At 38.9% G+C, this 13,238-nt stretch overlaps 2 protein-coding genes across 4 annotated transcripts; both read left to right on the top strand.

Moving 5' to 3' along the window:
- The first annotated feature begins 2,835 nt into the window (after nucleotides 1–2,835).
- On the top strand, nucleotides 2,836–7,692 carry rgs18 (regulator of G protein signaling 18). Its single transcript, XM_051398314.1, has 5 exons — nucleotides 2,836–3,085; nucleotides 3,615–3,719; nucleotides 3,924–3,985; nucleotides 4,541–4,707; nucleotides 5,896–7,692. The coding sequence occupies exons 1-5, from the start codon at nucleotides 2,964–2,966 to the stop codon at nucleotides 6,145–6,147; spliced, it is 708 nt and encodes a 235-aa protein (XP_051254274.1). The 5' UTR covers nucleotides 2,836–2,963; the 3' UTR covers nucleotides 6,148–7,692.
- Nucleotides 7,693–11,371: 3,679 nt separating this feature from the next.
- On the top strand, nucleotides 11,372–13,238 carry rgs1 (regulator of G protein signaling 1). 3 transcript variants are annotated; one of them, XM_051398347.1, is made up of 4 exons: nucleotides 11,372–11,872; nucleotides 12,129–12,189; nucleotides 12,265–12,431; nucleotides 12,600–13,238. In XM_051398347.1, the coding sequence occupies exons 1-4, from the start codon at nucleotides 11,840–11,842 to the stop codon at nucleotides 12,774–12,776; spliced, it is 438 nt and encodes a 145-aa protein (XP_051254307.1). In that variant the 5' UTR covers nucleotides 11,372–11,839; the 3' UTR covers nucleotides 12,777–13,238. The 3 variants fall into 3 exon arrangements, with proteins under 3 accessions (XP_051254307.1, XP_051254297.1, XP_051254288.1); XM_051398337.1 differs by having other exon boundaries at nucleotides 11,380–11,872; nucleotides 12,105–12,189; XM_051398328.1 differs by having other exon boundaries at nucleotides 11,387–11,773; nucleotides 12,110–12,189.

A 13,238-nucleotide genomic window follows, 5' to 3' on the forward strand; every position in this document is an offset into this window, starting at 1 on the left:
TTGTGATGAAGTGTCTCATATTTAGATGAAAGCAATCCCACTGACACATATTGTTCAAGTGACATTTGAATGCAGGAACACAATTACAGCAAATTATGTACATTTTCAAGCAATTTCAAACTTTGTTCACTTTGTTCTATGTTTGTTGTAGGTTTGTTTTTTTGTTTCTTTGTGTGTGTTTTCAGTGACAAAATGTGCAGACATGCCAAGCAGACTAGACCTACATGACCAGATGTTTTCAGACAGGAAGTAACAACATCCCCCTTACCCGCGTCAGCACTTTGCAGTTTCAACTCTATCACTTCCCCTTTCACCAAGCAACATGCAGAGCACAGTCGTAAAGATATATTTGCATATTATCACTATCCACAGATGTATAGTTCAGTTTAGTGATGTCATAATCAGGAACAGCAGTGCTAGGTTCATAAAGGAAGTTAACCAATATAGATCAACCAAAAAATCACGTGATTTAAGTGTGACTTTTGTGCACAGACAATATTTGTGGCTTAGTTGACACTTCAGACAATCTCTTTATTCCTGAGCTAAATTGCTTATAGACAAACATCTTCTCAATGTTTTCTTCAGTCTTCAGACAATGTACAATCTCATTGCACAGAGAACCAACCACAAGACCTGGTGCTAGTGAAATAGACACATAATTAAAACTGTAAATGGGAATATTATTTCAAAATGATCACATAACACAAACCTAATCTTTTGTGCCCAGCTGGCGGGGAACCTTCTTGGCTCTGTGTGTGTATTGATTTTGGTGGTTCTCTCATCTGGTATGTTGACAAGAGGCAAATACATACAGCGAAGCTAAATGACTGCTATTTAATTTGGTTTCAGTGATTCAGCAGTTCACTGTTTACCTGAAGGGAAAGGATATTGCAGCTTCGGTTTATCGGCCCACTGGGCTGTAGCTGCATACATGCATTTGCAGTACAGAATTTGTCTATTTTAATCAATGGGTGTTGCTTTTAATGTGAGGATAGAGAAAGGCCTAGATTTAGCCTGAAGTTGCACGGGTGTATGACCGTTGGACGGCTGGGCTAACACATGAAAGCTACCAGACTCACACAAGAAAAACTGAACAACTAATTAGTGTTTTTAGATTTACTGAAATAACGACACCTTCACAGTCAACTTGCTTTAGGCCTAAGAGCACAATATTAGATAGAAATACATTCTCATAATGATCATTAAAGGGATGAAATCATATGTGTCTGCACGCACATGGTTAATACATATGTGCCTGTACTCTTAAAACTTTACTCCCTACAGCGGAGGTCAGTTGTTACTTTTACTAGCATTAGCAAACTCTCTGAACTCTGCTCTGTGGTGACTCTTTAGGTTTTTTTTTAAGTCTACTTTTCTTTTGTTGTTGTGGTTTATCCTAATAATCTTACCCCAACCACCAACATTTCTCCTCCTCTTGCATGAGCATAATGTAACAATGCCGTATTGGGTTTTTTTCTGCACCAAATCAGGTTGGCCAGTCACGATTGTTAACTGCCCAAAAATAGACCTTGACATATGTTTAGTCCATCTAATGTGGTCTTAAGCCCTATGGGGATGTTTGTTTTGGCCAAATACAGGCTTATTATCATATTTATATACACTGAAACATTGTGATTTACAGTATCATCATCTTAATTCTGGCTTCAGGTTTCCACATGACACTGGACCAGGTCTTCCAAACCAGTTGTGATGTCACAAAGTTATTCTCATACACACACATCAAGGTCCAGTGTGTAACATTTAGGATGGAAAACCTGCAATATAATATAAAAAGTATGTTTTCATTAGTGTATAATGAAAATAAGAATCATAATTTTGTTACCTTAGAATGAGCTGTTCCACCATGTTGAACCACCATGTTTCTACAGTAGCTTGGCAGTGAGGTGAGGAGGTTGTAATCTGAAGCTACACCACTAGATGCCACTAAATCCTACACACAGAAAGAAAACAGCCTAGTAATGTTAAACTCTGCATAAACCTCATTCTGCACAGTGAAGTTTAAACATTTAAGCAATTCAACAATAAGAAAATCACTTTTTTTGATGAGGGGGACATTGCCAGACTATGACTTGTTCATCACGGCAGACCTGCTGCTTTTTTCTTCCAGCACTTTATTAATTTTTTTTTTTTATTTATTTACTGTCAGAACTAAAGAAGCATTGTCATGGTTTTCTACTGGTACCTTTAACAGAGAGATCACATTTGTCTCCATCTGCCCCAGAATGCACCTAATCCATGTTGCTTTCCACGGTGTCACAGTGAGTTTGTCTTTCTCCATTAAGGCTCTGATGTTCTGGAAAGAGCTAAGCCCAGGCTCTGCACAGACACATTTTTATTATTCATTACATTTCATTCTTTCCATCTCTGCAGTGTCTGGCCTTGCTGGTGGTGGAAGCAGAATTACAGAATCGCTCTTATAATGCCCAGGATCTCACACTTACAGAAGACATTTATCAACTAGCTTAATATGATTCATACAACAATGTCAACTGTATAATCCCATTGCAGCTGTGAAAGTGAGTAAACACCACAGAAATCGACCAAAATTCGGACACCAGTTGTTTTTTCGTAACCCGGGTTATTAGGTCATACTTGCTTCAGTACAATGCGTCAGACTCAGAACAAGCTAACAATGTGTCCTAATACTCAAACCTCAAGCAAAAACAAACAAAAAATTAAATCAATGAATGAGCAGCTTTCTTTTTCAAATTTCTAAGTAAACAGTTGACAGGATGTTGAACCCAGGGGGTTTTCTGTTTCACTGATGGAGCTGTTAGCTGTAAGTGGTTGCACCATTACAGGAAGTAGAGCGAAAGGTATGGGAAATGAAATGCGAACAGGGTTTATAAAAGATGAGGTGGTTCATCGAGTGATGGGTTAAAAAAATTTCAGAGAGCTATTTGTGGCCTGCCGCTTTGCACGCCAGATACAGACAGAACAGCATGGAGACGCTTCTTTTTCTATTTCCTCAATTCAACTACATGGCCCCGAAGGAGGAAGCATATTTCAAAATGCTAGGTCCAGAAGACTTGCAGGCACCAAAGATGAAGGACGATAGTAGCAGGTTGGTGTGTGAACCTTAGTTATTTACATTTGTTTACTTTCATGTTTACTTTGTTTGGAAATGAGTAATTTATTTTTGTTGCTAGTAATTGTTGCAGCTAATGTCAGAAATCTGAGTAGTGCAACTTTTTATCACGAGGGAAGAGATTAAGCAACAGTTTCTTTCTGTGTTGAAAAGTAAAGATTTTACTCAAGAGCAGCACAACACCATTGTAACAGAGAGATGTGATGTTTCTGTATAATGTAGTATGATTCAAGGCCACCACAGCTGACACTAGGGCTGTCGAGACGTTTAAAAGCTGCTGTCCTCCACAATGAGTCTGCTGCTTTTTAGTTAAAAGACATGTGCTAATGTGACTTGTACCACAAATATGTTGTGTAATTCATAGCAGGTTACGTAAGCCACTTCAGAAATGTGTCCGTAAAGAGTACTTCTAATACTTAGAATAATTTGCTGATTGGTGAACAGTGTCACAGTTGCATGTACAGACAGTTCGTGGAACTTGATGTATTTTCTTCTCTGTTTGCAGACAGAAAGACAAAGAGAGGAAGAGCCGACTAAGCCTTTTTCTCACCAAGTCAGGCTCTCATGAAAACGTCAGTCCCCATAAAAAGACAAATACGACACCAAGCAAGTAAGGCAAAATCCATTAATTTCATATATAGGCAATGCTGTTTTTGACAAGTATTATTCATTATTAACCTCAGATTCCAGCACCCTCCATGACTCATTGCACCCTTCTAGAAACATGGCATGTAGACGTCTCATGAGAATCCTAAACATTTTTTGCTGCATCATTAGGGAAAGGCTGACCGCATCTCTGATTTCTTTTTTGCAGCATCTCACCAGAGGCAGCTTTGCAATGGAGCGACTCCTTTGAAGAACTGCTAAAGCACTCAGGTCAGTTTAATGCCCCAAACTTCTCAAAAATCTGTCAAATTGCTGTCCAAAACCTTTTCTTCTGCTGTCAAACAACTTGCTCCATTTGAATTGTAAACTGTTAAGGAGTGCTAGAGGCAATAAATAGTTAATGGAGAGAGCAGTGAGAGTTTCACTACATCTTTTAATGTTTGTTAGCACAGCTAGTAATACAGAAACTGTGCAACTTCCTCATAATCACAGAAGTTGCACTTTAGTGCCACAGTGAAACATTGTAAACCACTCTATGTGCTCATTGGGGAATGTTAATGTCAGAGGCATATAATGAAGATAATAATTGCAAAAAGTATTTTTAAGCTATTAATGATTTGTATATATTTGAATTGTTTGTATAGTAGGGCCATTTTAGTGACTTTAGGGTAAGGAAGTTGTGGAATGTCTCCTTAACACATCTTGCTACGTTCAAATGTGAGCTTCATTTACCCAACAGGCTCAGAAAATACAGATTTTGTTTTGAACAGTTGTCCGTCTTTGTGTTACGTCATTCCAGTAACTAACAGTGTTTCTCTTTTTCAGATGGGGTGGAAACCTTCTCTCAGTTCCTCAGGACAGAGTTCAGTGAGGAAAACATAGAGTTCTGGTTGGCCTGTGAAGAATACAAGACCATTGATTCTGAGACGAAGCTACTGTCCAAAGCCAAATATATTTATACAGTTTTTATTGAATCGGAAGCCCCTAAAGAGGTACGGCATGGCATATTTATTTATCATAAACTGCATGGGAGTTATGCTGCAAAATAGGATAAATCCTCAAACAACGCCTGCTGGTTTAGTATTTTTTTTTGGCTTATTTGTCACAGAGGTTTAAAATATTAATGTCATTGTAATAAAAATAACAGTGGGCGAATTCAAAAGCCCTGCATAGTCATGAGCCTGCAGCAGGATGACCTTTGTGAACAATCGTTAGGAGTAGCAGCATCTCACTGAGGTCATGCATCTAGTGCATGCACCTCTGCAAAAGCAGGTCGGGTTATTTCTGTGGAAGACAGTAGCGGTTTCAAAGGTTTCCATTCCCTTAGCAAGGGTGATACGACCACCACTCGATGCTTTCAAGCCCTGCAGCAGATCTGACCGTTAAAGAGTTGGGTGTCTGGTTTGAGGTTTTGACATTCCTCTGCAGAACTGGAGAGAGCGTCACCCACACATTTTCAGTCTAAGATGAGTGTATGTGTACATGTGAAAGATTAGAAGTTTTTCGGAGCATGCTGTCATGAGAGTGTTAACCAGCTTGAGTGATCTCCAGGGAGATCCAAATGTAAACCAATGTAACCTTCAATACTGATGGTGGGAGATGCAGTTTCACACTTGTGAATATTTTGAGAGGTGTGTTAGGGGTGATTATTTTTATTGCTGTGTGAGAAGCTTCATCACTATTAGTCTTTTAAAGAAGAACAACTGTTCAAATACCATTCACAACCTTCCGTTGTTCTATTCAGTATTATTAAACAAACAATAATTCACAAAAGTATCTATGATGAAATCCAGGGAGCTGATGGCTGTGTGTCACTGATACTGTTGCTTTTGTGAGCCTTAATAAATCTAAATTCATTTCTCAAGAGAACAAGCACAGAAAAACACCTTTACAGTCTGAAATGTGCTTCATTTTGGTTGTTGAGTGTACTCATGCAGATGTAGATTTTCTACACTGTTTCAAGTGGTTCTACTTTACACTGCTCTCACTGTGGATCTTGGGGTTTCCCCTTTCTTCTCGTCAGCATCTGATATATTCTCAGTTGACAACAATTCCACTAGGCCCTAGATAGAGACAAAAGTGTGTATCATTATATATTTCATTAGTATAGATTTCTATGTAGTTGATAGTTGAGTAATTCTGCATGGTTTTTCATTGTGTCTTAATTTTCTTCCACTCAGGTCAACATTGACTACAACACCAAGATGGCCATCCAGAAAAGCATAGCCCAGCCCACAAAGAGCTGTTTTGATGCAGCCCAGATGAAAGTCTACAGCCTGATGAAAAAGGACTCCTACCCCAGGTTCCTCCACTCTGACATTTATCTGCGTATCACCAGAAGGAAAGGCCCGGGGGCCACCATGTTTCGCAGAAGGTCACGCTCCTGTGTGTTCAACGAGAGAGGCGAGGCAACTGAACCTTCGGCCTGGTAACGCACTGAAACATTGCATGCGTAGCAGCTCACTCTGTGAAACTGATAATTATATTTGAGATAATCCTTGATTTGCAACACAATTGTTGAAACGTAACATGTGTTGCAAAGGCTTATTATCCACAGGTTTGCTTCTTTTATAACCACAAAGGTCAGTGGATTATTTCACTTACATAGTACCGTTGTAGCTTGCTGGTGATAAAAATGCAAAAGGATAGTTCAACATTTTGGGAAATATTTATTAGCATTCTTGCTGAGAGGTATGTGAGAAGATTGATAGAACTATGTATATGTATGTATGGTAAATGTGAAACCATATTAGCTTAGCTTAGCTTAGCATAAAGACTGGAAGCAGAGGGATGAACTCCAATGGTTACAAAATCCACCTACCAGCACTCACTAATGGCCATGTTACTGTATGTCTTTTAGAGTACAAATGTCACAATGCAGTGTTACAGGGGTTATGTGTTGGACTATTTTTTGGCACAGTGATATCTTCAAGTGTGTGCTGGTTTCCAGACAACCTCACAGTAAACACAAGGAAGTTTAGCTAGCGCATTCCCCCTTGTTTCCAGTCATTATGCTAAGCTAACTGGCTGCTGGCGGTTCCTTTATATCCACCGTACAGACATGAGAGGCAAGAAAGTGAATAAGCACATAAGATTTTGAACTATTCCTTTAAGTACGGTACTACACAGTTGGATAACAGCTGACATCATTAGCATTTAAGCTATAAGAATAAATTTAAAAAGGTTATGAAGCAACTGTGCCAGAGCCACGTGGTTACCTGAAAGTAATGGACACCTTCCAGCCAATCAGAATTGAGTATTCTCTGTGGCCATGTAATAAAACCAGATTATTCTTCAGCACCGGGGGAACAATTTATCCGTTCTCTTTCTAAGAGACACTGCACTGCTTGTGGATTAAACCTTTATTGATGGTTTATATATTTTCTCAAATCTTGCTAAACTGGAATGACAATGGGATGGTTGGGGACAGACTCTCAGCTGAAGTGCCTCCCTGCTACTGACAATATTCAACCAGCCGTACAGGCAGCCACACTGAAGCCTCTCTCCTGACTTTAGACACATTATGCTTCAATTACTTTGTCTTCCAATCCAACAATAGCACCTTATACAACATTAATACAGTTGATATGGCACAGAAGCTAATTTGACCATATCTCATTAAAATGGATTCATGATTTTATCCCTCGCACTGTCAAACCCCCCCACACCAGACTAACTTGCGGTGAAAGCCTGCAGCCATGGTGACTGCATAGCACTGAAACTTTTTGATGAGGGATATACATCTCTCATTTCTGTTATTGATTAAAACATATCCCATTTTCACACACAGAAAATGCATGTGTCTTATTTGAATACTAATATTATATCATTATATTAATTATGATTGCTGTTTTTCAGTTTGCTACCATCTAATATAATTTAAGTATTAATATGATCATATGTGTTGCCTTGCTTTTGTAAAATGTATATACTATAATATGTGTTGAGTAACTCAAATAAACTCTTTATTCTAAAAACTGTTTTAATGAGGCAATTTTTTGTCGTTAATTAGTCTGAATGACCACATCTAAATGTGACAAATGGAGCAATAATATGTGCATACTACACTAGTGGGGAAAATTGTGATTGTGTGTAGCTCCCTATTCCAAATCACTGAAAAATTAATGGACCCTATCAACGCAAACCATTCCAGCACAGAATTATTCATGTTACTGTATATGTATGCACAAGCTATACTTCTTACAAAGACAAATACATATTAATTTGAAACTGTCAGTGATCCCACTGAGTTTGCCTCCAAACTCTTGTGTATGTATGCAGAAATAAATGTATACCAGTGCTGTACATGTGTGCAGCAGAAAGCTGTATACACAAATACACACAGAGATGGTTTAGCTCATTAACACACATGTCAGGGTTTCTAGTAGCCTTCAGAGGGATAAAGTCCATCTCAGCCCAAGTTACTGCCATTTTACAAAAACCTGCGTGGAATACCTTGCAGTTCACATTAATTATGCATCTATCTAGACGGCAGTGGCATGCGTATACTGCAGTTCCTGCTGTCTACAAATAGTCAGAGAAGGGAAGGGAAATGTAATGATGTGTTAACAAAGGTAGGAGCTCAGCTAGCCTGCCAAATTCATCACAGCTTAAGATTAGTTGCCCGCTAAGAATTTGCTGGCAGATTTCTTGTTTCTTTCCCATTGGTATTTAAATTTGTGACTCAGTCTGCGCTAAAAGCCTCTGAAATCATCCACAAGTTAAAGATGTATTGTAGAACCTCTGAAGGGAAACAAAAGAGTAAGAAAGCAGTTTGCCTGGAGTTATGAGGCTTGTAAAACAAGATGAATACCAGTCTCAGAGGAGTTTAAAACAAAAAGATGTATTGTAAGGTGTCTAATAGTGGAGTTTTACGCAGATTTTGTCAAACAAATGGGATTCTTTTTAAAAGATTCTTCAATCTAATCCAAAGTCTGTCAGAAGTTTTGCCCCTTTGGGCTCTGTTATCCAAACTTTTACACCAAACGTTCCCATTTTGAGAACCAGTTTGTCCCATCTCAAAAGCCTTTATCTAATCCTACGTGAGCCAAATTTGGTAATAGATTTCCTCCCAGGCTCAGATATTGAGTTGTAAAATTTTCCCCTTACAAAACAGTTTGCACTTGATGCTGGTGGCCTACAAAGATATTGACAGACCAAAATGCATTTCATTGTAACTGCAAACAGAAGGCCGCAAAGTCTCAAGGTGAGAGTTTGTATAGCGTTCTTCCACTGAAGTGTTGGGAGCATTTTTAGAGGCACCTGTTTATGTGGGGGAAGAAAGATACAGTTTAATGCCTAATGGACAACGTCCCTCAATTCATCAATAGGTAGCAGGTTTCCTTTCTTTACAGAAATGTTCTTCAAAGAAAGTTTGTTAAGAGAAAATATAAATAGCTGCATATTCCTGAAACTCAAGTTGTGTTTTAGAGAGCTTTCTTTATGTGGTTTGATATATTATTGAGTGGCCATCATCAAACTTACTGCTGAGAGGGTGAAAGTCATTAAAAAAAGAAAGGAAGGTCACTTCAGGACCCCTGCTGCTCACTCTTTTCATGGTACATGTCGAGTATGGTCAAAGACTTTTACACTAATTGAATCACAGGCATGCTGTTAAGTTAAATAGGTTTTCAGGTTACATCTGCAATCTAATCAAATGTTGTCTTTTATTGTCACATAGAATCATAAACAGTACAATGTACAGCAAAATTTGTCCTCCGCATTTAACCCCTCCTATTAGGAGCAGTGGGCAGCCACTGTACAGTGCCTGGGGACCACTCCAGATCTGAGCCCTTGCCTTGGTCAAGGGCACCGACCACAAATCAACCTAACATACATGTTTTTGACAGTGGGGGAAACCAGAGCACCCTGAGGAAACCCACGCGAACATTGGGAGAACATGCAAACTCCACACAGAAAGGCCCTGCCCCAGACAGGATATGAACCATCCTGCTGTGAGGCAACAGCGCTAACCACTGAAGCCCCTACACCAACCCCCGGCCTGCAGTCCGGGTCCTGAGCAGCTTTAGGAGAAGGGGTAAAAACCCTATTCATGTTCGAATGAATGAAGCAAGCAGGACCAACAGCGAAGAGAAACACCCAAATTCAATCCTGTCAGTTACAGAGAAAGTGGACACATAATACAGTTGTAAAACAGATATGGGGGGCCTGAAGAGGACTAGAGTGCCACCCTGTGTATGGTGGAAAAAATTACATCAGCAAATTACAAACCAAAGTGGAAGTGCATTCTATATCACTAGTGAGTTGCATTTCATTATAGATGTGAGTATGAAAATGATCAATGTTGTTTTATGAAATCAGTCCATTCAGGGAGTCATTTTTGTCCTTGGATAGTAACACTGACCAGAATAACTTATGTAAGACCATGGAAGGCTAAATCACAACAAGACCAAACATCTTGGATAGTCAAAGGCGACACTCATATCTTTCCTGGCAGTGCCTTTTTTGAAAAACAAATTCCTCGACCTGGTTCGTCTACACACATGCAAATAGGGGCAGCCTGGGTGTTTTCCATCACCTGCTGTGATTTACATTCTGGGTTTGTTTGGGCCCATCATGCCTCCACCAGTGGTCAGGAAGGTCATGGCAGGTTAAAATGCACTGGACATACTTATGATAATATATATTTTTATGATTCAGTGTGTGACATGACCTATACAACCAACAGACCCATAGAAGCGGAGGACAGTCCTCCACATGTAGCTCATGATCATATGACGGAAATATCTTTTTCCATCCATTTATTCTAAATCATGAGAATATGTTATCACACAGTATGTAACCGCTTTCAAAAACATTGGACAAAATGTACTGAGGAAAAATAAAGTATGCCACACATATTTTATTAGAGACTAAATCATTGAAATCAAACATCCATTGATGGAAGTTGAAAAGCAGACAATAGACACATGTATAATGTGAAACCACCATGGATGTATAAAGGAGGACTGGATACAGTGTTGGACTCAAGCTGTTCAGTGGCACATGAAGCCAGAAAAGCCACTTACTGCTATAAAGAAATTACCCAGATGAGTGTATATATTTGAATGCAGATGTCAGATAAACTATGTCATTCAATGTAATTAAACCTACATTTATTGGATATAGTGTTATATAGTCAGTGTACAGTATGTTTAACTCCGACTCAGCTAACTTTGTAATCATACAACCTTCTTGAGTTGTGTGAAATCTCTCAAGTCGTTGGCAGCCTAAGTACAGCCTCACATGATCACATGAGCAATGGTGATTTTTGACGTTTACTTCACCTTATTCCAAAGCCAGTGCAGATTTGTAATGATCTAATCTAAATCACAACCTTTGTCAATGATCACCTACATAAATTGAAGGTGTCATATGAGCCATATTAATAAATCACTGCTTGTTTATTCTACTCGCCTTGATGAATAAGGAACACTGGGGATATGCAAATGGTAGGATGAAGAGCCTTCTCCTTAATAATGAATTTGTTTATGGTTATTTGTTTATGGTCAGGATCTCTCCCATTGCTTCCTGACCATTGCTCATTGCTTTAGTTAAATCTTATTCTGAATTTGAAATGCAGTGCTATACCACAACAGGCCATTACGTTACCATATTCCTGTTTATACCCATAAAAAAATTGATTTTAAAGTCCTTACTAAGTGATGACAAAGTATTCAATAATCTTAAATGTATTACTGGAATAATCTTAATTCATTTATTTAGTCTTCAGTGATCTATCTAACATATCTGCCAACCTTATATTGCCACATTCATGTTAATGATGGTCATTGTTTTGGACAACATGTGCATTCAGCTTAAATCACAGCCCAGTTCTCTTCTCCTCGAGGTGCGACAGACATGGAAGGATGCCCTGTCTCTCCCAACAACACCACTTTGCATAAAGATTTCCATATATTCCATTCATGTTAGGTGGGGGTCATTTAGATTTGTTGAGTCACTTGACTCCCTCATTTCCAAACAATCACAACCCCATCTTCAGTCTGGCAGGATCTTATCTCTGTCTCCCTTCGTAAAGGACGAGGAGATGGCGATAAAGTGAGTTACTGCATATTTGATTATTGGGCCTTTACCATTTTCAGCAGGCAACAGCTTACAGCAGCCATGTGGAAACTACCAAGGAGTTTTTCACTCACTGTAAGTCTCACCTTGCATTGCGCCTTTAATTCTGAAGGGACTTGTAGTGCTGGGAGGATGCTGTCAGGTGCTCAATGCATTAAACTGAATGTTTACAAGAGATATTAAAATCCAACATGTCACATAGTATGAATGATTCATAATTTGGCCTGCGAGTTGGGTTTGTAGGTGGTATGTGCTGTGGAGTTTACAGATAACTGGGCTAGTGATAGATCTTGATGCTCTTTTCAAGGGTAGATTGTGTTGCTTCCCCAAGGATCCGCTGGAGGATGTTGAAACTTGGAGTGAGTCTGTGGACAAAGTCCTCAGTTGTAAAGGTGAGTCTCTTCTGATTGTACATATTTGATTGTATATACACTTGCTACCCGCTTAATGTCCTCTTTCATTTCCAGCCGGACAGATAGCTTTCCGTGAGTTCCTGAAGTCAGAGTACAGCGAGGAGAACATTCTGTTTTGGCTTGCCTGTGAGGAGTACAAAAAAATCAAGGCAGTCCCAGAGATGATTTCCTCTGCCAACAGGATCTACTCAGAGTTTGTCCAAACAGAAGCACCCAAACAGGTAACTGAAAAAAAAGACTTTAGGCCTATAGTGATATAAATCAGTGTATTTGTGAGTTTTATTGTGGTAGAACTGCAGAACATTATGTGCACTGTTCAGATTATTATAGTGAATGATGATGAAAAGAGTTGCCATAAGACGCCCCTGAGTAATATTGTTTGATTCCAGATCAACATAGATTGTGGCACCAGAGAAAACATAACAAAGAACATCTCCCAGCCGACCCTGACTTCGTTTGATTCAGCACAGAAGCTCATCTACAGTCTGATGGCCAGGGATTGCTACCCGCGGTTCCTAAAATCTGACATCTATCAGGGACTCCTGAGGAGAACCGATTCAAGGTGACTGTTTTAAAACTGATAGCCTCTCAGATGGAGGCTCGCGAAATCTTCTCTCCAACTCTGATCTGCTGTAGAACTCTTTCATTTCAGTGTGGATAACGGGTTCATGCCATACAATCCAGATCCTAAGTGTAGCAGAAATAGCTTTTCCCAACCTGTGTGTTTCAGTAGGCAGTTACAGCTCAAGAGAATTTGTGGCTTGTCTTATACTTTATCTCTTTAATTATGTTAAGGTAAAAAAAAATCAATTAAAAAAAAGTCTTTAAAGAGATTGTGCACATAATTATTCTATGATTATCTATTTATCTCCTCCACCCATGAGGTTAAAAATAAAATTAAAATGTCTTTATTGTAAAGTATTATCAACACTTTATCTAATTGATTATTCAAATATAAATGCTACTATGCTCTAAGAAATTCAACTTTCACATACAAATAAAAAGTGTATAAAGAGTGTATTGTTAAA

This window comes from Dicentrarchus labrax, unplaced genomic scaffold, assembly GCF_905237075.1.
Source record: "Dicentrarchus labrax unplaced genomic scaffold, dlabrax2021, whole genome shotgun sequence".
Classification (NCBI taxonomy): Eukaryota; Metazoa; Chordata; class Actinopteri; family Moronidae; genus Dicentrarchus; species Dicentrarchus labrax.